At 41.2% G+C, this 23,446-nt stretch overlaps 1 protein-coding gene across 6 annotated transcripts in view; it reads left to right on the top strand.

The window, feature by feature from the left end:
* Window positions 1-23,446, top strand: part of TSPAN11 (tetraspanin 11) — a 193,238-nt gene that overhangs the window by 14,714 nt on the left and 155,078 nt on the right. For all 6 annotated transcript variants that reach the window (XM_075120765.1, XM_075120769.1, XM_048823443.2 and 3 more), the window contains exon 2: window positions 7,607-7,704. In XM_075120765.1, coding sequence (XP_074976866.1) covers window positions 7,618-7,704 — 87 coding nt within the window. In that variant the 5' untranslated portion in view covers window positions 7,607-7,617. The remainder of the gene's footprint in view (window positions 1-7,606; window positions 7,705-23,446) is intronic.

The following is a 23,446-nucleotide window of genomic DNA, read 5'->3' as shown; positions in this document are numbered from 1 at the left end:
CTGTTATTACTTGAAACCACTTAAATCCTACTTTTTATACTTAATAAAATCACTTTTGTTTATTAATTAACCCAGAGTAAGTGATTAATACCTGGGGGCGCAAATAGCTGTGTATATCTCTCTATCAGTGTTATAGAGGACAGACAATTTATGAGTTTACCCTGTACAAGTTTTATACAGAGTAAACCGGATTTAGTTGGGGTTTGGATCCCATTGGGACCTGGGTGTCTGGGTGCTGGAGACAGGTAAACCTGCTGAGCTGTTTTCAGTTTAGTCTGCAGCTTTGAGGGTGTGGCCCAGACCCTGGGTCTGTGCTGCAGCAGGGAGACATGTCTGGCTCAACAAGACAGGGTTCTGGAGTCCCAAGCTGGCAGGGAAAACGGGTTCAGAGGTAATTTCAGCACGTCAGGTGACAGTCTCAAGGGGGTCTCTGTGACCGAACCTGTCACATCTATATCTCTTTGCAGCTTTTCTGAGCCCTCAGGAGCAACATCTTCAGGAACAACTTCTTTATTGTCTTTGACCTGGGTCCTGATCTCACACAGGTGTGTATCAACAGTGGCTCAATGGAAAATAGAATTATATGGTGTAAACTTGCTGTAACCCAGATCAGGACTGTATCCTTTTGATATTAGTGGGAATTCCATGCGTGAAATGAAGGTAAAATTTAGTCTTTCCTGTTCAATGCCTGATATAGTGGCAATTTTGTCTGATTTATGCAATTCCTACTCTCCTCCAGTCACTAGCCTCTGCAAAAGAAGTTCCATGTTACATGGACATTCTCTGTTGCTGGATGAAATGCCACCTCTTTCCCTGTTACCTAGGCCTGTAACCATTGATCTTCCCTCACTCTCACCTTTTCACATCCAGGCTGTATGCAAGTCCTACCACTTCTTCCCCCACACCATCTCCAAGATAGCAACTTTTCTGTCTGTCTGTTTTGATCCCTCATCATCTACTGATTTGACTACTTCAACCTCCTCCTGTCTGGCTCCTTGACACCCATATCGCTTGTCTTCTGTCTATTCAAAACTCTACTCCTAAGATCTGCCTTCCCCTTTGAATCCTTCCACTGGCTCCCCCTTCTCCATAACATCCAGTTCAAGCTTCTTGTGCTGTCTTTCAGAGCCTTCCAAAGCTCAGTTCTCCCACTTAGCTGACCTTGTGTTTTATCACTGCATCCCTTGACCCCTCAATGCTTCTAGCCTTGTTACCCTGTCGGCTTCTCCCACAAATGTCTTCATGCTTCTTCCATGCCACCCTCTGCATAAGGAACACTTTTCCTAAATTGATCCTTAGGCTTCTACCCTCTCCACGTTTAAGTTTCTCCTCAAGACTTACTTTGGCCTGCGTGAAACTGGCCAGCTAGTGTTCATTGACTCTGACTATAAAAGCAAACCCCCATCTGTTTTATTCCATGATGCCATACACGAGTCCATGCAGAGTAATCTGTAATCTTTTTGAGACTACGCTGTCATCTCCACCTTAATTTTAAACGTTATGCTTAAATCCCATTGTAGTCAATGGGATTCCAACCTGCCCAAAATTAAACATGTGCTAAAGGTCATTGTTGAATAGGTGTGGACTGCTCAGTCGGTGCCTATAAGTGGAGCTGAAATGCAGTGAATGGAAGTGAAAGTCCAAAACCACTATAAACATGTTCCATGGTAATGCTTTTTTTTTTTTTTTTTTTTGGCTGAGGATTTAGAAAATGGAGATGACAGTACTAAATATTTAATACTGAGTAGGAGATGCTTCGTTTAAACCGGAGATGACCCAGAAAGCAAGAGAAATTCACAGACTGAGCTTTACACAGCATGAAAATGCACTCATTTTTGTCAAGAGAAGCATTTTCCATGCCCACCATCCCCTTCCCTATCATAATGCATTTGGGAAGGTCCGAGTACTTTTTCTGTGCTTGGGAAAAGAACGTTGTGACAAAACCTTGCAACCTAGAGACTGCTTTGGCCACCACTTTGGGTTGCTCCCACCACCAGAGAGTGTAGTCAACCTCACTTTCAAGACTGGGCCTGATTTGGTAGCAGTGTCATGTGTCGCAAGTCCCCAAAGCTGGCCCAGTGAGAACCTTACCCTCTGCGCCCCGCCACCGCCCTGCAAGGCTAGACAAAGAAACTGCAGCTGACGCCCCGCAAACAGAGGATGCACTCACTGGCACAGCGGGATCAGCTGACTAGCAGCAGACAGCTAATTGGATACCTGCTAGTGTAAAGCTGCTTGTTCCTGCCACTCCTTTTGTCTGAGCAACTATTTGCTAGGCTTGGTGCTGGCCAGACCCCGGAGACCAAGTTTCTGCCTCGTCCCCTGGTTCCTGCTCCTTATTCCTGTTAAAACCCCTTGTTCCTGGTTTCTGCTTCCTGGCCCTGACTCCATTTACTGACCCCTAACTTTACCCTGGGCGTGATTTCTAACTGTGACTCCAGCTGTGATCCTTGGTGTGGCTTCTAACCCTGACTCTCTATTCTAGGCTCTGACCGCTAAGTAACACCCCCCACATTATGGGTCCTGACAAGATGCTCTGTAGGCTTAAGTGGCATTTGAAAGCCTAACATGCACCCTGTTCACTGGGAGCAGAAGGCCAAGCAGAGGCCCATGCACCATCGTGTAAGACGTTTTTTGAGGACTTAAGTGGTGCATATGTCTTATGTGGAGCTCTTTACAGAGAGGTGAATTTCATCCTATATGTGGCTTTCCAATTGGGAGAGGGCAGCTTTTTACACAAATATTCAGTGTGATTGGACTTTCTTTTGAGCTAAGAGCTTATCTAGACGTGCAGTTAGTGTGTGGCAAGCTGGAATGTAAATCTACAGTGCACTAGCATGCAATGCACATGTCCGTGTGGACCTTGCTTCCATGCACTAAAATTTCCTAGTGTGCATTGGCCTACTGTACCGCCGTTTCAAAGCAGAAACTACGAAAAAGCATACATTGTAATTGACAATTTCCCATAAGAAAAGTATCACTTTTAATAGAATCTTTTCTCTTTTCTTGTGGATGGTACGGTTGGTGTCTGATGTCTCAGAATTCAGCAAGCTTGGACTTTCTGAAGCATTTGGACTGGATAGGAAGGGATGATTTGTTTTGTTTTATTTTATATGATGCAAATCGAATCCAAGCCAACTGTTGCTGAGGTTCGGGAAACTTTGCAGTGAAGTGATAAACGTCAAGCGGCAGATAGCGAAGATTTTAAAATGACAGAAGTGTTCAGTCAGTTTAGATTGAAGTACCTAAGGCATTGAAGTGTCTTTATAGAAAATATTTACCTCCAGATAAGGGTAATGAAGCATTTTCAGAGATACTAGAGGATGTGTCATTAGCAACTTCAGTAATAACCAAGGATTTTAATTTTCAGTTGCCACAGATCAATTGGAATATTCAAGCACTGAATGATGAAAAGGGAAGGGATTGTGTTAATTTTAATATAGGATCAGTTTTCATATTTCTGTGTGTTAGGGAAAACTGGTGAGGGTTACATTTTATAATCTCTGCTCCTGTGAAGAATGTATAGTAAGGGAAGAAACTAATAAAGGGTACTGTCATTTGGGAATTTATTTGTATTGTGTTAGTGCCTAGGAGCCTCAGTCATGGACCAGGACCCCATTGTACTAGGTGCTGTAAAAACACAAAGCAAAACAGAAAGTCCCTGCCCCAAATAACTTACAATCTAAGTAGTCATCTGAATAGCCTCATACTCTAATGTGGTTTCAAATTTCAGCTATTGGAAGCTATTTTTGGACACAAATAGAAGCAAATTAAATCAGTTTGAGTTCTAATCCTGGTTCTGATGGTGTGTGACTGTGACCATCACAATTTTCTGAATCCAGTTTTCCTATCTATAAACTGGTGGGTTGTGGTTGTGGAAGGACTTTAATTATCAGCCCTGCCCACTCAGCCTAAGTGCTGAGACAAAGTTTAGGTTATTTCCCAACTGTCACCAGTAAATAAAAGTACTGGAGGCCAAATTCTGCTGTTGGTTACACATATGCAACTCCATTGTCTTCGGTCGTTTCCCTCTTGTGACACCTATGTATGATGTCTTAAAGGAGTTTCCTAGATTCATAGCATGAAATCCTGGCCCCATTGAAGTCAGTGGCAAAAATCATTGACTTCAATGGTGCCAGGATTCACCAATGCATTTTAGGGCCAGAAGGAACCATTATGATAATCTTTTCTGACCTCTTGCATACCACAGGCCATATAATTTTACCCAATAGCCCAGGGGTGGCCAACCTCAGCCTGAGAAGGAGCCAGAATTTACCAATGTACATTGCCAAAGAGCCACAGTAATATGTCAGCAGCCCCCCAGCGTCTTCCACCCACCAGCAGCCCTGCCAATCAGCACCTTCCCCTTCCTCCCCGCACCTCCCGATCAGCTGTTTCGTGGCATACAGGAGGCTCCAGGGGAGGGAGGGGGGAGAGGGAGGAGCGAGGGCACGGCAGGCTCAGGGGAGGGGAAGGAAAGGGGGCAGGACCTGTGACAGAGCCAAGGGTTGAGCAGTGAGCACCCCCTGGCACATTGGAAAGTTGGCGCCTGTAACCCCAGAGTAGGTGCCTATACAAGGAGACGCATATTAACTTCTGAAGAGCCTCATGTGGCTCCGGAGCCATAGGTTGGCCACTGCTGTAGTAGCCTAAGGTCCAACCTGTAGCACAGGTGTAACTGATTGAAACTTACTAAACGACTTTGGTGATGATGCACAAGAAGGAATGGAATCCAGCTCCCTTTCTGAACTGTGTGGGCTCTGCAGGGATAACCGGAATAAAAAGTAGTAAAAACTTATTTTTATGTTCTGTGTAAATAGATCTGACTCTGAATGCACACAGAGCAGATCTGTTGAGTAGGAAGGTGCAATTTTTACATAATCACTTTCAAAATAGAACTTATCAAATTCCATATAATCATCTAATTTTTGCTTAAATACATTAGTACCATTTGACTCCACTACCTAAGTAGGATGTTCATTCCTGCTGTTCTCATGAAAATAATACAATTTTAATTTCTGCTTCCCTATAATGCCTCTTCTGTTAAACCTGTGTTTCCTCTAATTCTGGTCTCCTCAGTGTCCTCAGATCATCAGGTTCAATTTTATACTCTTTTGAGAGTATAACTACTTCAATCCCGTCCTCTCTGAAAACAAAGTATCCCCAATTTTTTTTTAAACAATCTCATCTCATCGGTAAATCCATCCTTTCAACTTATCAATTTATTTGCCCTATGCTTACTGTCTTCTGCTTTGATGGTCAGAAATGGAGGCTGCATTTCAAATACAATCTAATCAGTGCAATGTAAAATTACATGCTATCAATGATAGCAGAATATCCTTGGATTTATATAATCTACTACTCTTCATTGCCTTCTTTGCTACTAAATACACAGTCAACCAAAAATGTAATGTTTGAGTCGACCAGTACACCCAGCGCCTTTTCCTCTGCCACATTAATTCATTTGATGTCATATAAAACTGTATTTACTTTGGGCATTATTTCTACCTAAGGGCATCATTTTACATTAAATTTCATATTCCACCTCGGCGTCTGTTTGTTTGCCTAATCCATCCCTCTAAGTCTTCACTATTTTCTGTATTTTGATAGCAGTTGCATATCGTATCTTTGAATTACTAATAAAAATACAAGGCCAGTTCCTGTTGGTCAGTTGGCAATACCGTGTTCCAGTACAGAACCCCGTGATGCTCTGCCTCACCAAATGCCACAGAGAATACGTATCTTTAATGCCCATTCTGTTTTCTACCTACTAATCAGTCCCCAAGCCATTTTAATAATGTATTACCTAACCCGGTGGCTCTCAACTTTTCCAGACTACTGTACCTCTTTCAGGAGTCTGATTTGTCTTGCGTACCCCCAACTTTCACTTCACTTAAAAACTACTTGCTTACAAAATCAGACATAAAAATACAAAAGAGTCACAGCACACTATTACTGAAAAATTGCTCACTTTCTTATTTTTTACCATATAATTGTAAAATAAATCGATTGGAATATAAATATTGTGCTTACATTTCAGTGTGTAGTATACAGAGCAGTATAAACAAGTCATTGTGGGTACAAAATTTTAGTTTGTACTGACTTCACTAGTGCTTTTTATATAGCCTGTTGTAAAACTAGGCAAATAAGTAGATGAGTTGATGTACCCCCTAGAAAACCTCAGTGTGCCCCCGGGGTACACATCCCCCTGGTTGAGAACCACTGAGCTAACCCATATTTTGTTGGTATACACATTAATACATTGTGTAAAACTTTCTGAAAATGCAGACGTTCTGGAGGACTGAAAATTCCTCTTATTGTTCTGGTCAGTTACCTTCCTCTTGTAAAACCCAATTTTATCACCTCTTGACCTCATCAGAATGAAATCAATCCACCTCAGAGTTCCAATCGCACATCTTATCTGGGGAAAGAATGTTTCTAGAAAGCTTGGACCAAATCATACAAAGTTTCAGACATACCAAGCTTTTAAAATTTCCCTGTCGTTCACGTTCTCCCAAAGCTTTTTTAGGCTGGAGATATTCCTGAGATAGATGAAGCTGTATAAGGAATAGATAAGGTTGTCTCAGAATTTGTGTTCCTAATGTGGTGCAATGGGTTACTTGGATAATTTTAATTCAAGCATTTCCATACTTTGGAATATTCAGTGTAGTTTATAAAGATGAATCTTAACTTGACATTTGCATGTTCTCTCCAGGGTATTTCTTGTGATTGAAAGAATCCATCATTTAATTTAATCCTTAACTTCTGGTTAGCAAAGTTTTTATTGGGAACATTAATACTTCCCATCTATCTAGACCAATAGATATATTTAACATGATTGATTTTTCACAAATTGTTCCTTAATTTCAGTCTTCTGACTTTAATTATATATTTTATTGCATTTTACACCTAATTAACCCTGCAGAGCCAACACGCTTAGAGAGAGGGAGTTGGATTCTAGTCCTTCCTGTGTATCGTCAACAAAACTGATGACTGAATTCCAAATATAGTACACTCCTGTTATATGAATTGCCTTGGAGACATCCAAACGTTCTGCATAACTGAGTGTTTGGATAACCAGAAGCCCTATTAACTAACATAGGGCTACATGGGGGACCACGTTGTAGATTTGGATAACTAGGATTTTTGGATAAAGGAAAGCTGGATAACTAGAATTATACTGTAGTTACAGTTATTTTAACCCACTGAAGGCAATGGGGGTTTTACATATGAGGCTGAGAACAATGTGGGTCACTAAAGATTTGCATGCAGAATCTTTATTACGGGTGATGAACTTAGCAAAAAGAAAAGAACCCAGCTAGATGCTAAGAGCTCAACGTGTGTTTGCAGGGCTGGGAGTTAGAAAAAATTCCTTTTTTTATTTGCAAATTGAGCATATTTGATACAGAAATCATTGAAATTTGGGGCCTCATAATGTCATTTTAAAGTCACTTTTCAGAGTAAGACCTCACTTTAAATTCTGTTCTAGAAGAAAAGGGTGTGTCTCAGGGTTTTTAGGGGAGGAATAATCTGTTTGAAAATTTAAGGTGTGTGTGTGTGTGTGTGTGTATAAATAAAAATATATAATATATGTTTTTGTTTCTAGAGACTCCAACAATGTCTCATTTCAACAAAACCGAGCAAGATGACTGGATGACTGTTTATCTGAAGTATCTCTTGTTTGTGTTTAATTTCTTCTTCTGGGTAAGTGTGACTTCTATGTAATTCTACAGAATAAACTTGTTATGAAGATACCTTTTCTTTGCTCCTGATTCAGCAGGTCATCTCTATTCAGCAAAGGATTCTTAACTTTAGGCATGTGCGTAATCATTGACTTCAGTGGGACTTAAACAAATGCTTAAAGTACTTTGCTGAATAGATATGGACTTAAGCGTATATTTAAATGTTTTGAATTGATATCAATGGGAGTTAGGCACCTAATATGCTTAGGCACTTAAATTCCCACTAATCCTAAATGACTTTCCCTCAGGCACTCAGCATTTTAGTGGCATAGCTGCTTAGGGTATGTCTACAGTGCTGTTAAACACCTGCAGCTAGCCTATGTCAGTTGACTCAGGCTTGCGGGGCTAGGGCTACTGGGCTGTTTAATTGCTGTGTAGACACTTGGGCTGGAGCCCTGACTCTGAGGGCCTCCCCGTCGCGGGGTCCCAAGGCCTGGGTTCCAGCCTGAGCCCGAATATCTACACCACAGTTAACAACCCCGAAGCGTGAGCCCGAGTCAGCTGACTCAGGCCAGCCGCAGTGTTTAATTGTGGTGTAGATATACCCTGGGGTTTAGATTGTGAACCCCTTGCTCATATTAGTGAGCACTGACTCCTCGGGTAAATAATTACTCACCACTGTGAGCAAAAAGTTCACAGTCTGGCCCTAAGCAAATAAACCCCTCATCCATTCACAGTCCTGTGTGTGCACTGAGTGAACGAAGACTGAGTATGCCTCCTCTGCAATCAGGGGTACGGTAGCTTGCAGGAGTAGACATACCTTAGCTAGCTTTCATCTAGCTCGCTCAGGTCCTGAAGCAGTGAAACTGTGGAAGTGCATGCTTCAATGCAGGCTGTACAAGTCCACTTGGAACCCTGGATAGTCGCTCACAGGGCTAGCCTGTGCTGAAGCACATGCTGCTCTAGCTTCATTGCTTTGGGACCCAAGCTGGCTAAATTAAAGCTAGCTCATGTATATCTACCTGAGCTGCAGTCACACCCCACAATTGCAGGGCAGATATACCCTTAAAATCCCCTTATCCGGGTAGGGAGCTACTGTTGCTACTTGGACTTTTATTTCTTCACTTACCCATAATGACAGAGGCTGAACAGGAGTGTGTGGTTTTGGGGTGTGTTTTTTTTTTTTTAAGCCCTAGTCACAGAAGACGTTACACTTTTTATTTATGGTTGCAATTGATGAATTGCTCTTTTACCTGTATTTATATTTTTGATGTGTTGTTTTGCGTAGGGTGGATTTGCCACATTTATGTAGTTTGCCTTTTATTAAACAGCACCAAGGCCCACTTTGCATAATCGATAACTTTAGATTTTCTAAAAACTATTCCTAATTCTACTGGGCTGTGTTTAAAAGTGAACATTTGATTTCTTTGTGCTCTGTTCATCTCCATAAAAATGCCTTCTAACAGGTGGTTGAGAAAGTTCCTGATTCCATAGGACCTGAAAGTTATGGGGTTAAATGAGGGGCTTCCCTTGCTTCCTCACTATTTTCAGAATCACTTTTAGCCACAGCTTACTTGGAGGCTTTTCATGCTGCTCACATATTGCTTCTGTTCACTCTATCCCTTAGTACATCATTATATTTAATCTTAACGGCTGTTCAAGCTTTAGAATCTTCTTTTGAGCTACTTGACTCCAAATAGAACTTAGTGGTTCTTAAATCAATTTCTTTGGAAAAAGATGTTAAAAAGCTGTGTGCGAAAACTAATGAACTGCAAATTATATCGGATAGTTTGAACACCCATGGGTGTGCTAGTAAAGGACAATCCACTACATCAAATGAAAGAAGAGGTTTTTGAAAATCGCATTTAAGCTTTTAGTATTAGAAGGATAGTTTTGTACAAGACTTAAATAGTTTGGATGTTCATGTTAAGTTCCTCTTGTTTCTGGAAACAACATTGGAGAAGACTTTTGAGCCGTCATTGCAGATTACTAATCTTTTTCCTGATGCCTTCTAGATCCTTTCAGACTTCTCATTTTAATTAAGTTTTATATTGTACTTAGAGAACAACTTTTATGTCGCTAGTTGATTGGGAGAGGGTAAGGCCCTTCAAGTTGGGCATGCCAAAATGAGGGCACCTCTAATGAAAGGCCTCTTTTGAACATTTCTCCTGATGGTGCTCCATAGAATCACAAAAAAACAGCTACTGGTGTTAAAAATCTGAGCTTGCATCAGGTTGTTTACATCAATGCTTCTTTCTGCATAACTTAGAGTGCATGCAAACATCAGGTACAGATGGAAAGAAACTTCTCATTTTTTTACTGCAATGATGAGTAAACCTTTAAATGTCTCACCTGCTGAAATAGAAATACCTAGTAATGAAAGTCTAGATGGGCTAGAAAACAATTCTACAATAGCTTCTATACCTCTGGATTTCAATAGTATAGTAGGCTTTGCTGTACCATTTCACGTATATTAACTAAGCACTGCTTTTTAGCCAGCATGGACAGCATTCTTCTCCTGTTACTTTTTTTTTTTTCTTCTCTTCAGACTTTATTGGTATGGAGCGTTCTGAATTGGCTGAAAATGTTTTGAGAGCTGTGTCTGAAGAATCTGTCAGTTTTGCTGTATGTTTTATTTTTCTCTTTTTGAAAAATTTCTCTTTGAAATTTGCCTGCTGGGTGACCTAGGGCAAGTCTCTTCACCTCTCCATTCACCTCAGTGTCCCAATCTATGAAATAGAGATAATGACACTGACTAGGACTGTCCATTAAGCGCAGTTAACTCACGTGATTAACTCAAGAATATTAATTGCGATTAAAAAACTAATTGCACTGTTAAGCAATAGAATACTAATGGAAATTTATTAAATATTTATTAGATGTTTTTCTACATTTTAAAATGTAATTGAAATCAATATAACATAGTATACAAAGTTGACAGTGCTCACTTTATATTATTGTATTACAAATATTTGCACTGTAAAAATGATAAAAGAAATAGTATTTTTCAATTCACCTCATACAAGTACCATAACGCAATCTCTTTATTGTGTAAGTGCAACTTACAAATGTAGATTCTTTTTTTTGTTACATAACTGCACTCAAAAACAAAACAATGTAAAACTTTAGAGCCTACAAGTCCACTCAGTCCTACTTCTTCAGCCAATCGCTAAGAGAAACAAGGTTGTTCACATTTACGGGAGATAATGCTGCCCACTTCTTATTTACACTGTCACCTGAAAGTGAGAACAGGTGTTTGCATGGCACTTTTGTAGCCGGCATTGCAAGGTATTTACGTTCCAGATATGCTAAACATTCCTATGCCCCTTCATGCTTCGGCCACCATTCCAGAGGACATGCTTCCATGCTGATGACGCTCGTTAAAAAAATAATGCATTAATTACATTTGTGACTGAACTCCTTGGGGGAGAATTGTATGTCTCTTACTCTGTTTTACATGCATTCTGCCATATATTTAATGTTCTAGTAGTCTCGCATGATGACCCAGCACATGTTCATTTTAAGAACACTTTCACTGCAGATCTGACAGAACACAAAGAAGTTACCAATGTGAAATTTCTAAAGATAGCTACAGCATTCGACCCAAGGTATAAGTCTGAAGTGCTTTCCAAAATCTGAGAGGGACAAGGTATGGAGCATCCTTTCAGAAGTCTTAAAAGAGCAATACTTTTATGTGGAAACTACAGAACCCGAACTACCAAAAAAGAAAATCAACCTTTCTGCTGGTGGCATCTGACTCAGATGATGAAAATGAACATGCATCGCTCTGCACTGCTTTGGATGGCTATCGAGCAGAACCCGTTATCAGCATAGACTCATGTCCTCTGGAACCGTGGTTGAAGCATGAAGGGACATATGAGTCTTCAGTGCATCTGGCACATAGATATCTTGCAACACCGACTATGACAGTGCCATGAGAATGCCTGTTCTCACTTTCAGGTGACATTGTAAACAAGAAGCAGGCAGCATTATTTCCTGCAAATGTAAACAAACTTCTTTGTCTGAGCGATTGGCTGAAGAAGAAATAGGACTGAGTGGACTTGTAGGCTCTAAAGTTTTACATTGTTTTATTTTTGAATGCAGTTTTTTTGTACATAATTCTACATTTGTAAGTTCAACTTTCATGATAGAGATTACAGTACAGTACTTGTATGAGGTGAATTGAAAAATACTATTTCTTTTGTTTTTTACAGTGCAAATATTTGTAATCAAAAATAAATATAAAGTGAGCACTGTACAGTTTGTATTCTGTGTTGTAATTGAAATCAATATATTGGAAAATGTATAAAATATCCCCAACTATTTAAATAAATGGTATTCTATTATTGTTTAACAGCGCGATGAATCGCGATTAATTTTTTTTAATTGCTTGACAGCCCTAACATGGACCTCTTTGGTAAAGTGCTTTCAGATCCACTGATGCAAAGTGCTACATAAGATTTAGGTACTATCACTATTTATTACATTTTGTCAGTTTAATCACTGTAACTAGTTGTGCGACCCTTACTCCCCTTGATGAGAACTTACTGAGTTGAGTAAACCCACTGAAGTCGGAGAGACTACTTGAGTGAATAAGTGTTCACCACAATAAGTAAAGTCTTACCCCACTGAGTCTTAAAGGTCTGATCATGCTCACTTTATCTGCATGTGGGGGATACCTTACATGCACAGATCTCCCCCTTTTGCAGGAAGACTGGGGAGAGGAGACAGCCATTCTTTCCAGGTCTGGGATTCCACATAGTTGGAGCAGATGAACAGTGATCATCTTTCATGCTGAGGCAATGTTAAAGCTAGGAAGGTATATGCAGGTAGAATACTAGGAAACATACCATGGAGGAGATAAGAAGAAGCACCATATTCTTCAGAGTGTCTTCCCCACAACAACCATCTCTGTTACAGAGAACTGTTTTGCCTGTGCGGAGCCATCTCTACTCACATCACAGATCCAGGCTGCTGCCAGAAAACACACACAGGCTATTTTTTTAAAAACCTGTAACTTATCATGTGCAGAAGTTCAAGCACATAATGTACTTTATCTCTCCTTCATACTGAATGATAAGTTTTATATATTTATAATACTATTGTTTAGAGACCATGGGTCAAATTCTTGTTTTTACACCAGGGATGAATTTGGCAAGTTGGCCTTATGATTAACATCACAAGTATTAAGAATTTGTATTAGTAAGCTATCTATAGGCCCCAACCAAGATCAGGACCTCATTATGCTAAATGGTATAGATACGTAGTAAGAAACAATCCCTAGCCAATATAGCTTGCAATTTCAATAGAGAAGACAAAGAGTGAGAGGTCACACACAATAGGTAAGTAATAGAGCTTGAGTAGAACCCAGATCTATCCACTAGACCAAACTGCTTTTCAATAATGGCAAAGTTGTAGCTTCATACTCTCAGGGGCCTTGTCTCAGTTTCTATTTTTAATCAACTGAGCTTTTCCTGAGTAAACACTGAATAAAAATGCCAGGTTTGATCCACTACATTAATGCAATTGTGCTGTTAATATAGTTTTACTCAAATGTATATCTCTACAGTGTTTTGTTTTGTTTTTTAATTGCAAACTATGAAATTGTTGGCACAGATGGGCTAGGTGCTAACATTTTTAAATAGAATTTGCTTTTAAAGCACTACTAAAATAAATTTTCTGTTGATTTTCCACAAAATGGTGTATCTGCCTCATTACTCAAACTTTTTTTGGCACCCACTGGATTTTCAGAGCAGGAATTTGGTATCCAATTATTTAAAAAAAAAAAAAAAAAAGGCATTAATCCCGAACCTTGTTGGAATTTTAACAATGCTGCATTCAGTCGGTTCAGATTTCAGCATATGGGATGACTGAATAAATACAAAAAGAGAGGCGGGAGACTTGATTAAAGTCAGTGGACATGGTACCACAGGCTCATTTAAGAGGCCTTTGCTTTCAAAGTCCAATTTCTAATTGATGAAACCTAGAGAAAAGGAGAAAACCCCCATCTTTCAGAAAGGGGGGAAACGGTTTGTCATTTAGGACATCTAGACTATAACTGCATTTAAACTCTTTGCACATTGTTATTATTTGTATTGCGGTAGCACATAGGGGACCAATCATGGATCAGGACCCCCATTGTGCTCGGCACTGTACAAACACAGAACCACATCAGAAAACAGACCCTGCCCATAAATATTTGCCTTCTAAAGTAAAAGTTCATTTGACTAGATTAGTGACTCCTTCCTGAGGAAGGAATAAGGATGCAAGGAGGGAATATAGCTGTGGGATTTGTAAGGTAGATACAGTGCCCTATTGTAAAAGTGTGGGCCATCCTACATTCATTCACCACAGGAGTCTGCATTACATGAGCCTCAAAATCTCTCCACACTTGCCAACATCTTTGCATCTTAGCTTTGCTGTTCTGAAGAGTGAGATCATGTTTCCAGCTGGTTTTAAAAGTCTCATGTGGGATTAAAAGAAAAGGAGTACTTGTGGCACCTTAGAGACTAACCAATTTATTTGAGCATGAGCTTTCGTGAGCCACAGCTCACTTCATCAGATGTGTACCGTGGAAACTGCAGCAGACTTTATATACACACAGAGAATATGAAACAATACCTCCTCCCACCCCACTGTCCTGCTGGTAATAGCTTATCTAAAGTGATCAACAGGTGGGCCATTTCCAGCACAAATCCAGGTTTTCTCACCCTCCACCCCCCCACACAAATTCACTCTCCTGCTGGTGCTAGCCCATCCAAAGTGACAACTCTTTACATAATCAAGTCGGGCTATTTCCTGCATAGATCCAGGTTTTCTCACTTCCCCCCCACCCCCATACACACACAAACTCACTCTCCTGCTGGTAATAGCTCATCTAAACTGACCACTCTCCAAGTTTAAATCCAAGTTAAACCAGAATATCTGGGGGGGGGGGGGGGTAGGAAAAAACAAGAGGAAACAGGCTACCTTGCATAATGACTTAGCCACTCCCAGTCTCTATTTAAGCCTAAATTAATAGTATCCAATTTGCAAATGAATTCCAATTCAGCAGTTTCTCGCTGGAGTCTGGATTTGAAGTTTTTTTGTTTTAAGATAGCGACCTTCATGTCTGTGATTGCGTGACCAGAGAGATTGAAGTGTTCTCCGACTGGTTTATGAATGTTAGAATTCTTGACATCTGATTTGTGTCCATTTATTCTTTTACGTAGAGACTGTCCAGTTTGACCAATGTACATGGCAGAGGGGCATTGCTGGCACATGATGGCATATATCACATTGGTGGATGTGCAGGTGAACGAGCCTCTGATAGTGTGGCTGATGTTATTAGGCCCTGTGATGTGATGTTATTAGGCCATGTGGGATTAGAAATTCATGTTTTGTTTTAGACAGGGCTCAAATAGTGAGATATTGTCAATGTGAATGGTTTCAAGGCATTGGTGTGGACACACTTCTGCTTGCCCCAGAATGGCTCCCTGAAGGATCTGTGTCGAGTGGTTCAAGTTGGAGATGGGTCCTGGGAGATCTGGGTTCTATTTTCAGTTCTGCCACTGACTGTGTGCAAAGTTGGGCAAATCATTTAGACCAGCATTGTCAAAAGTGGCTCCTCCTTTTGGGTACCTCCATTTTTGGGTGTTCAACTAGAAACACCTAGGGTCTGATTTTTTTGGAAGGGCCGAGTACCCTACAACTGCTGTTGACTTCATTTGGAATTGTGGGAGCTAAGGGCTTCTGAAAATCCGGCCCTAGGTATTTCAAACTGAACAGCCAAAAATGGAGACAACCAGAATCAGTGGATGCTTATGAAAATGTTTTGTCTTAACCTTTCTGGGCCTTAGTTTCCTCATCACCAACATGGGGGGTACAATGCCCACCTTCGTAAAGCGCTTTGCAGCTATTGGATGTAAAGTGGTATATAAGTGTGTGTTGTTGTTGTTGTTTTATGCTCTTTTATGCGTCTCTTAGTTGCGTTTGATACATTGTGCTAGCTCAGATTGTCTGAGAAGGGTGAGAAGTAATTGCTCTAGGTCAAAATTTTAGGTGAAACACTTGCCTTTAGCTCTGCGCATTCTCATTACTTAAGGGAACTTTTGAAAGTTCCTAATACAAATCTGGCACAAACCCTGGGTACGTGCTTGACCTGCTAGCCCACATTGCACTGTCTTCATGAGTGCTGTTATCTGCACTAGCTGGATTCAAGCTAACTTGGGGAGGATAGCTTGTGTGTAGATATACCCTTAGTGTTATGCTGTGCACCTAGGCTTGTTCTCTGAAGTGCTCCTGCAGCCTCCTACTAAAATATACACATTGGCACTACACAGCTGCTTTGCATGGCTCCTTCAATTGGACAAGAAAGTCCCTTCAGTTAACAGCTGTGAATGGAGGATTCATTTGGAGGAAGTAAATGTATTTTATTTTGATTTATTTTTTTTTTTTTTTCTGAGTTGGGGCAGTGCCCCAAATGATTCAAGCAAGAGGAGGAGGAGCCAATGTGGAGAATAATGTAGAATAATCTTGCCATTAAATTTTCTGATTGACTGACTGTAGGCTGTTACAGTGCCAGAGCCGGTGACATTAGTAGACAGAAGGGAAAGGAGATTTTTAAAGAATTCAGGATGTTATCAATAATCTGAAAGGAAAAAGCTAGAAAATTAAACCCATAAATCTAGCATGATAGCTAATTAAGAATACCTCATTAGCATCACAGAAGTTATGCATAGCACAGAACAAAAAAATGGTGCAACATTGTTTTGTCTGTCGGGGGGGAAAGTACGGATAAATAGCAAGGTATAAAAGTGTACTTGGCACCCTAGAGTAATGTTTTAAAAATGTAAAATTCAGCCCATGCTAAGGTAAAACTGAAGACAAACTCTGACAGGTAAGATGTAACACTGAGAGCAAAGGGAACTTTGGACCAGATGAAGTAGCAAAAGATATAAAGACAATATTTAGACACTTTAAAGGTTTCAGAATAGCAGCTGTGTTAGTCTGTATTCACAAAAAGAAAAGGAGTACTAGTGGCACCTTAGAGACTAACCAATTTATTTGAGCATAAGCTTTCGTGAGCTACAGCTCACTTCATCGGATGCATCAGGAATCAGAAGCCTGCAGGAGAGGCTGTGGATACATTAGACTGCCAGGGGAAAAATCAGAGAATAGATTACAGAGAAGCTAAATGATTTCTTTGCATTGGTCTTCAGAACACAGCATGATGGGGAAGTACCTCCCCTAGGGTTATTCTTTACAAATTGAAAGAAGTGATGGAACAACTCAGGAAATTAAATTGCATTCAATCATCAAGACTGGATTCTATTCATCTGAACATTCTTAAGGAAATAAAAAATGAAGCATCTCAGCTGCTAACAAAAATATGTCCTATTTAAACAGCTACTATGCAAGATGCCAGGAATGTGGTCCACTTTATACCTATCTTTCAGGGCTTAATCCTATGAGGTGCTGAGCTGCCTCAACTCCCACTGAAGCAGGCTGGAGTTGAGAGGGTTCAGTATCTCAGGAAACAAGCTTCAAAAGAGGTGACAGTAATTATAATGCATAGTTTTAATATAGCGCTCTTCATTTTCTAGATCTCAAAATGCTTCACAAAGGAGGTAAGTATCGAGGGCACCCAGCAAGCAAGTGGCAGAGCAAAAACAGAACTCAAGTCCATTCCTGAGACCCTGAGTGCCAGTGTAGTACCCTAGCCGCACTTGGGCCATGATAGACCAGTGAACAATATAGGCCGTTACAAATCAGTGTCTGGAAATATAGTTGAGAAGATTACTAATTATAAAGCATGTTGATGAGTAAAAGTTGGTAGGATCAAACCATCCCAGCTTTTACTAAATTGTGCTTCTCTGCCTTATTGGAATTAACAAACTAATGTCTAGATGAGAAGTGTTTTAAATGCACTAAAAATAATAAACAAGTGATTTATTTAGACTTTCTGGAGGCTTTTGATAGAATCCTTCAGAAAATTGGTAACCGCCAGGTAAAAATTAAAAACCTGTCATGGGTTTTTTAAAATGTGGGTAAAAGATAAGAATATAAATGTGGGGATAAATACTAGGATCTGTAATTTTTCATTGTATTTATGATCTGAAACAGAGATGAATCATGAGGTAGCAAAGTTTTCTGGAAAAAATTATTCAAATTCATACAAAACTAGGTAATTAGGTAACGCAATGGCAGATTAAATTAAATGTAGGCCTGTACTTTATAATATTTCTTACGTTGCTCCTTTTTTCATCTGAGGGGCTAGTCAAAATTTGGGGCCTTGGGGATGTAGAAGTAGTTGGAAGTAGAAATTGATGGAATCTGGTATTTTATTTTGTGCAAAATCTTGTCTATTTACAATGAATGTACAAAGTTCTTCTCTGAATGCAGAAGGAACCAAGAACAAATGGAGCAGCTTGTATCCCCAAGCCTCTTTACCCAAAAAACCCAAAAGCTCTCTCTAGCTTTTTTCAGGGTCACACAATGTTCACAGGCTACTGCTCTGCTTCCTTCCTTTTCACATTTCACTGTTGTCTTTTGTCTGATCTGTGTACACATTCACCTCCTCCCCCCCCACCCCACCCCCCACACACACATACACAATCTCAGCCAAAAGCTTCTGGGAGGGCTCACACATTCGGTTTTGTCTTAGGTGGAGGCTTTTGTGTACAGTTTTTAGGTGTGAACTCACCCTTCAGTTATCAATCTCAACGGGATGTTAACCCAACCCTTCATGTCGTTTCACCTAGCTCTTACCACTTATGAGGAAACAACTTCATATACTTGTATAATGATGGAATATAAATTAGTAGTAAGCTCTTGGGGGGGGGGGGGGGGGGAGGGGGAAAGGAGGGGGAAATAAATGTAATACCAGACTGCTCAATGAAAACATATTCTTGATGCACAGGGGCATTAAGAAACCGTATATTAGACCATTTTAAGACTATTATTGTGAGTAACATAGAAAACATTGTCACAATATAAGTAGCTGGAATGTATGTCCCAACCTTCAATGCTCTGTTAATCTCATACAAGACATAACAGATATAAAAGAGTTCCAGAGGCATGCAATAAAAATGAGTAGAAGTGTAAAGGGCTCTGCTATACAACAAGTGATTAAAACACTAGGGACTGGTCTACACAGTGGGGTAATGCACACCACGGAGATATGATTTCTAAGGCTCACTAATGAGTTGCATGTTAATTGGTCTGTTTAAACAAGTGGTTCTCAAACTTTTGTACTGGTGTCCCCTTTCACATAGCAAGCCTCTGAGTGTGACACCTTCCCCCCCCATATAAATTAAAAAGACTTTCATATATATATTTAACACTATTATAAATGCTGGAGGCAAAGTGGGCTTTGCGGTGGAAGCTGACAGCTCATGACCCCCCATGTAATATCCTCGCCACCCCCTGAAGGGCCCCAACCTCCAGTTTGAGAACCCCTGGTTTAGACCCTTCGGGTACACACTAAAGGTTCCCTAATGTGGTTTAGTATACTGCTGTTTGTACTACATTAAAGCACAGTACGGAACCTTTAGTGCTCACCAACAGAGTCTACATGGACCATCTAATGTGCAACATGTTAGTGCGCTTTAGAAATCACACCCCTGTACTGTGCATTACCCCACCATGTAGACAAGTCCTAGGTCTATGTGGGAGGAATAAAAGTAGATTAGCTAGTTACAGTAGTTCCTGGAATTTAATATATATAAAAAGACCACTCGGATTCCTGTTTACTAGAGCTAGGGAAATGTAGCAAAACAGAATTCTCACCAGTGAAACCAGCTGATTCCATTTGCGGATGACTCTTTTTGTTGACGAATATTTAGTGCAAGAACATTTGCAAAAACAAAACCGTTGTGAACAATAGTGAAAATAAATACTCATGGGTGCTTTTTATCTAGAAATGGAAATGCTCTTATAGGGCTTAAAAAAAAAAAAAAAAAAAGCTCTTTCATGAATAGCTTGTAGAAATGATAAACACCTCCAAATGGTGGATATTCCTAAAAGTCATGCTACAGTTAGCTGGCATGGGAAGAATATGAGGTTAAATTCACCATGAGCTATTCTGTGTCCATTGAAGTTAAACAGAGCTGTTCAATTAACTTCAGTGATATTTGGATCAGGCCTCAAATAAATTGTTTGCTATGAATAGATTGCCCAACTCTGCCACTCACCCTATTCCAGAATGTAAAGGCAAAACTGATATGGGATACAAGGAAATACTTTTTGTGTAATTTATAAGCTGTGGAACTCTCTGCCACCAGATATAATTCTGGCAAATAGGTGAGTAAGACAAAAAAAAAAAAGCATACATTTTTATATGAAAAAGCCTCTTTAGTTTGGTCATTGTCCTAGGCAGGATATTGGACTAGCTAGATCAATGGACTTTTCCAGAATGATAAGTATAATGTTCTCCACTTTTTTCTTGACTGAAAATTTTGTGGTTATAAAGGTTTCCCAGCCATCTTATTACCTAGTAAGTCATTTGAATATTTTAATGAGATACATTCTGTCTTCCAGCATTTTTCAGATATCTCAATACCCAAACAACCTGGGTCTGACTACTACAATGAGTGTTAACAACTATAGTGAGTCATTTGCTTGTCTGTTTATCCTGGTGTCAGAACTCCAGAACAAGCTCAAAGACCTCAGGCTAGTGTAGAGAGTCTGCTTTCAAACCTGGTATTATCATGTCTGTTTGATTTTTGCCCTCCTTTGAAACAGGAATTGGGATGAGAACAGCAGCAGGTAGCACAGCAGCCCCAGCTAAAAGCTTTATCAGCTTTGTGACAAATCTGCTCACGACCACAATTGGTTCTGACTGCTAGGTTTCTCTATCTCCCACAGCAGAATGTGAGTGCATGGGCATCATTCAGTGTGCCTGGGCTGTACACGCTGGACTTGATTCTGATCTCACTTACACCAGTTTAAAACTAGTGTGAAAAGAGAGTGAAGCTCAGTATTCTAGGTATAATCACACAAGACCATATAGGCCTGATCCAGCAAAGTATTTAAGTGTGTGCTTAACTTTGAGCATGTGATTCATCAATGGGGCTACTCTGGTGCTTAAAGTCAGACATGCGCGAAAGTACTTTGCCAGGATCAGGACCATAGAGGAGTAGCAAAACCTAGGTCTATGAAATGATGCTTTGGAACATGTAGCCCAAAACCACACTGGTTTCCCCTTTAGCTGCCACATCATATTTTAAGTTTGCATCTAATTTGCTGTCCACTGTCCCCCTAAGCCCTGGTCTACACTAGGACTTTAGGTCGAATTTAGCAGCGTTAAATCGATTTAAACCTGCACCCGTCCACACAATGAAGCCCTTTATTTCGACTTAAAGGGCTCTTAAAATCGATTTCCTTACTCCACCCCTGACAAGTGGATTAGCGCTTAAATCGACGTTGCCGGCTCGAATTTGGGGTACTGTGGACACAATTCGATGGTATTGGCCTCCGGGAGCTATCCCAGAGTGCTCCATTCTGACCGCTCTGGACAGCGCTCTCAACTCAGATGCACTGGCCAGGTAGACAGGAAAAGAACCGCGAACTTTTGAATCTCATTTCCTGTTTGGCCAGCGTGGCAAGCTGCAGGTGACCATGCAGAGCTCATCAGCACAGGTGACCATGATGGAGTCCCAGAATCGCAAAAGAGCTCCAGCATGGACTGAACGGGAGGTACGGGATCTGATCGCTGTTTGGGGAGAGGAATCCGTGCTATCAGAACTCCGTTCCAGTTTTCGAAATGCCAAAACCTTTCTGAAAATCTCCCAGGGCATGAAGGACAGAGGCCATAACAGGGCCCCGAAGCAGTGCCGCGTGAAACTGAAGGAGCTGAGGCAAGCCTACCAGAAAACCAGAGAGGCGAACAGCCGCTCTGGGTCAGAGCCCCAAACATGCCGCTTCTATGATGAGCTGCATGCCATTTTAGGGGGTTCAGCCACCACTACCCCAGCCGTGTTGTTTGACTCCTTCAATGGAGATGGAGGCAATACAGAAGTAGGTTTTGGGGACGAAGAAGATGATGATGAGGAGGTTGTAGATAGCTCACAGCAAGCAAGCGGAGAAACCGGTTTTCCCGACAGCCAGGAACTGTTTCTCACCCTAGACCTGGAGCCAGTACCCCCCGAACCCACCCAAGGCTGCCTCCTGGACTCAGCAGGCGGAGAAGGGACCTCTGGTGAGTGTACCTTTTAAAATGCTATACATGGTTTAAAAGCAAGCATGTGAAAGGATTACTTTGCCCTGGCATTTGCGGTTCTGCCTTTGCAAAAGGTTTCTGGGGAGGGCAGCCTTATTTCGTCCTTCATGGTAGGACACTTTACCACTCCAGGCCAGCAACACGTACTGGGGAATCACTGTAGAACAAAGCATTGCAGTGTATGTTTGCTGGCATTCAACCAAAATCACGCGGTGGGAGGAGGCAAAATGCGACCTTGTAACGAAAGCACATGTGCTATGTATGTAATGTTAACAGCAACACGTACTGGGGAATCACTGTAGAACAAAGCATTGCAGTGTATGTTTGCTGGCATTCAACCAAAATCACGCGGTGGGAGGAGGCAAAATGCGACCTTGTAACGAAAGCACATGTGCTATGTATGTAATGTTAACAGCAAGGTTTACCCTGAAAGAGTGTAGCCACTGTTTTATAAAATGTGTCTTTTTAAATACCGCTGTCCCTTTTTTTTTTCTCCACCAGCTGCATGTGTTTCAATGATCACAGGATCTTCTCCTTCCCAGAGGCTAGTGAAGCTTAGAAAGAAAAAAAAACGCACTCGCGATGAAATGTTCTCCGAGCTCATGCTGTCCTCCCACACTGACAGAGCACAGACGAATGCGTGGAGGCAAATAATGTCAGAGTGCAGGAAAGCACAAAATGACCGGGAGGAGAGGTGGCGGGCTGAAGAGAGTAAGTGGCGGGCTGAAGACAGGGCTGAAGCTCAAAGGTGGCGGCAGCGTGATGAGAGGAGGCAGGATTCAATGCTGAGGCTGCTGCAGGACCAAACCAGTATGCTCCAGTGTATGGTTGAGCTGCAGCAAAGGCAGCTGGAGCACAGACTGCCACTGCAGCCCCTCTGTAACCAACCGCCCTCCTCCCCAAGTTCCATAGCCTCCACACCCAGACGCCCAAGAACGCGGTGGGGAGGCCTCCGGCCAACCAGCCACTCCCCCACAGAGGATTGCCCAAAAAAAAGAAGGCTGTCATTCAATAAATTTTAAAGTTGTAAACTTTTAAAGTGCTGTGCTTAAAGTGCTGTGTGGCATTTTCCTTCCCTCCTCCACCACCCCTCCTGGGATACCTTGGTAGTCATCCCCCTATTTGTGTGATGAATGAATAACGAATGCATGACTGTGAAGCAGCAATGACTTTATTGGCTCTGCAAGCAATGATTAAAGGGAGGAGGGGAGGGTGGTTAGCTTACAGGGAAGTAGAGTGAACCAAGGGGTGGGGGGGTTCATCAAGGAGAAACAAACAGAACTTTCACACCGTAGCCTGGCCAGTCATGAAACTGGTTTTCAAAGCTTCTCTGATGCGTACCGCGCCCTCCTGTGCTCTTCTAACCGCCCTGGTGTCTGGCTGCGCGTAACCAGCAGCCAGGCGATTTGCCTCAACCTCCCACCCCGCCATAAACGTCTCCCCCTTACTCTCACAGATATTGTGGAGCACACAGCAAGCAGTAATAACAGTGGGAATATTGGTTTCGCTGAGGTCTAAGCGAGTCAATAAACTGCGCCAGCGCGCCTTTAAACGTCCAAATGCA

Source organism: Caretta caretta, chromosome 1 (assembly GCF_965140235.1).
Source record: "Caretta caretta isolate rCarCar2 chromosome 1, rCarCar1.hap1, whole genome shotgun sequence".
Classification (NCBI taxonomy): Eukaryota; Metazoa; Chordata; order Testudines; family Cheloniidae; genus Caretta; species Caretta caretta.
Note: the sequence above shows the minus strand (reverse complement) of the source record. Positions and strands in the feature narration are given on the sequence as shown.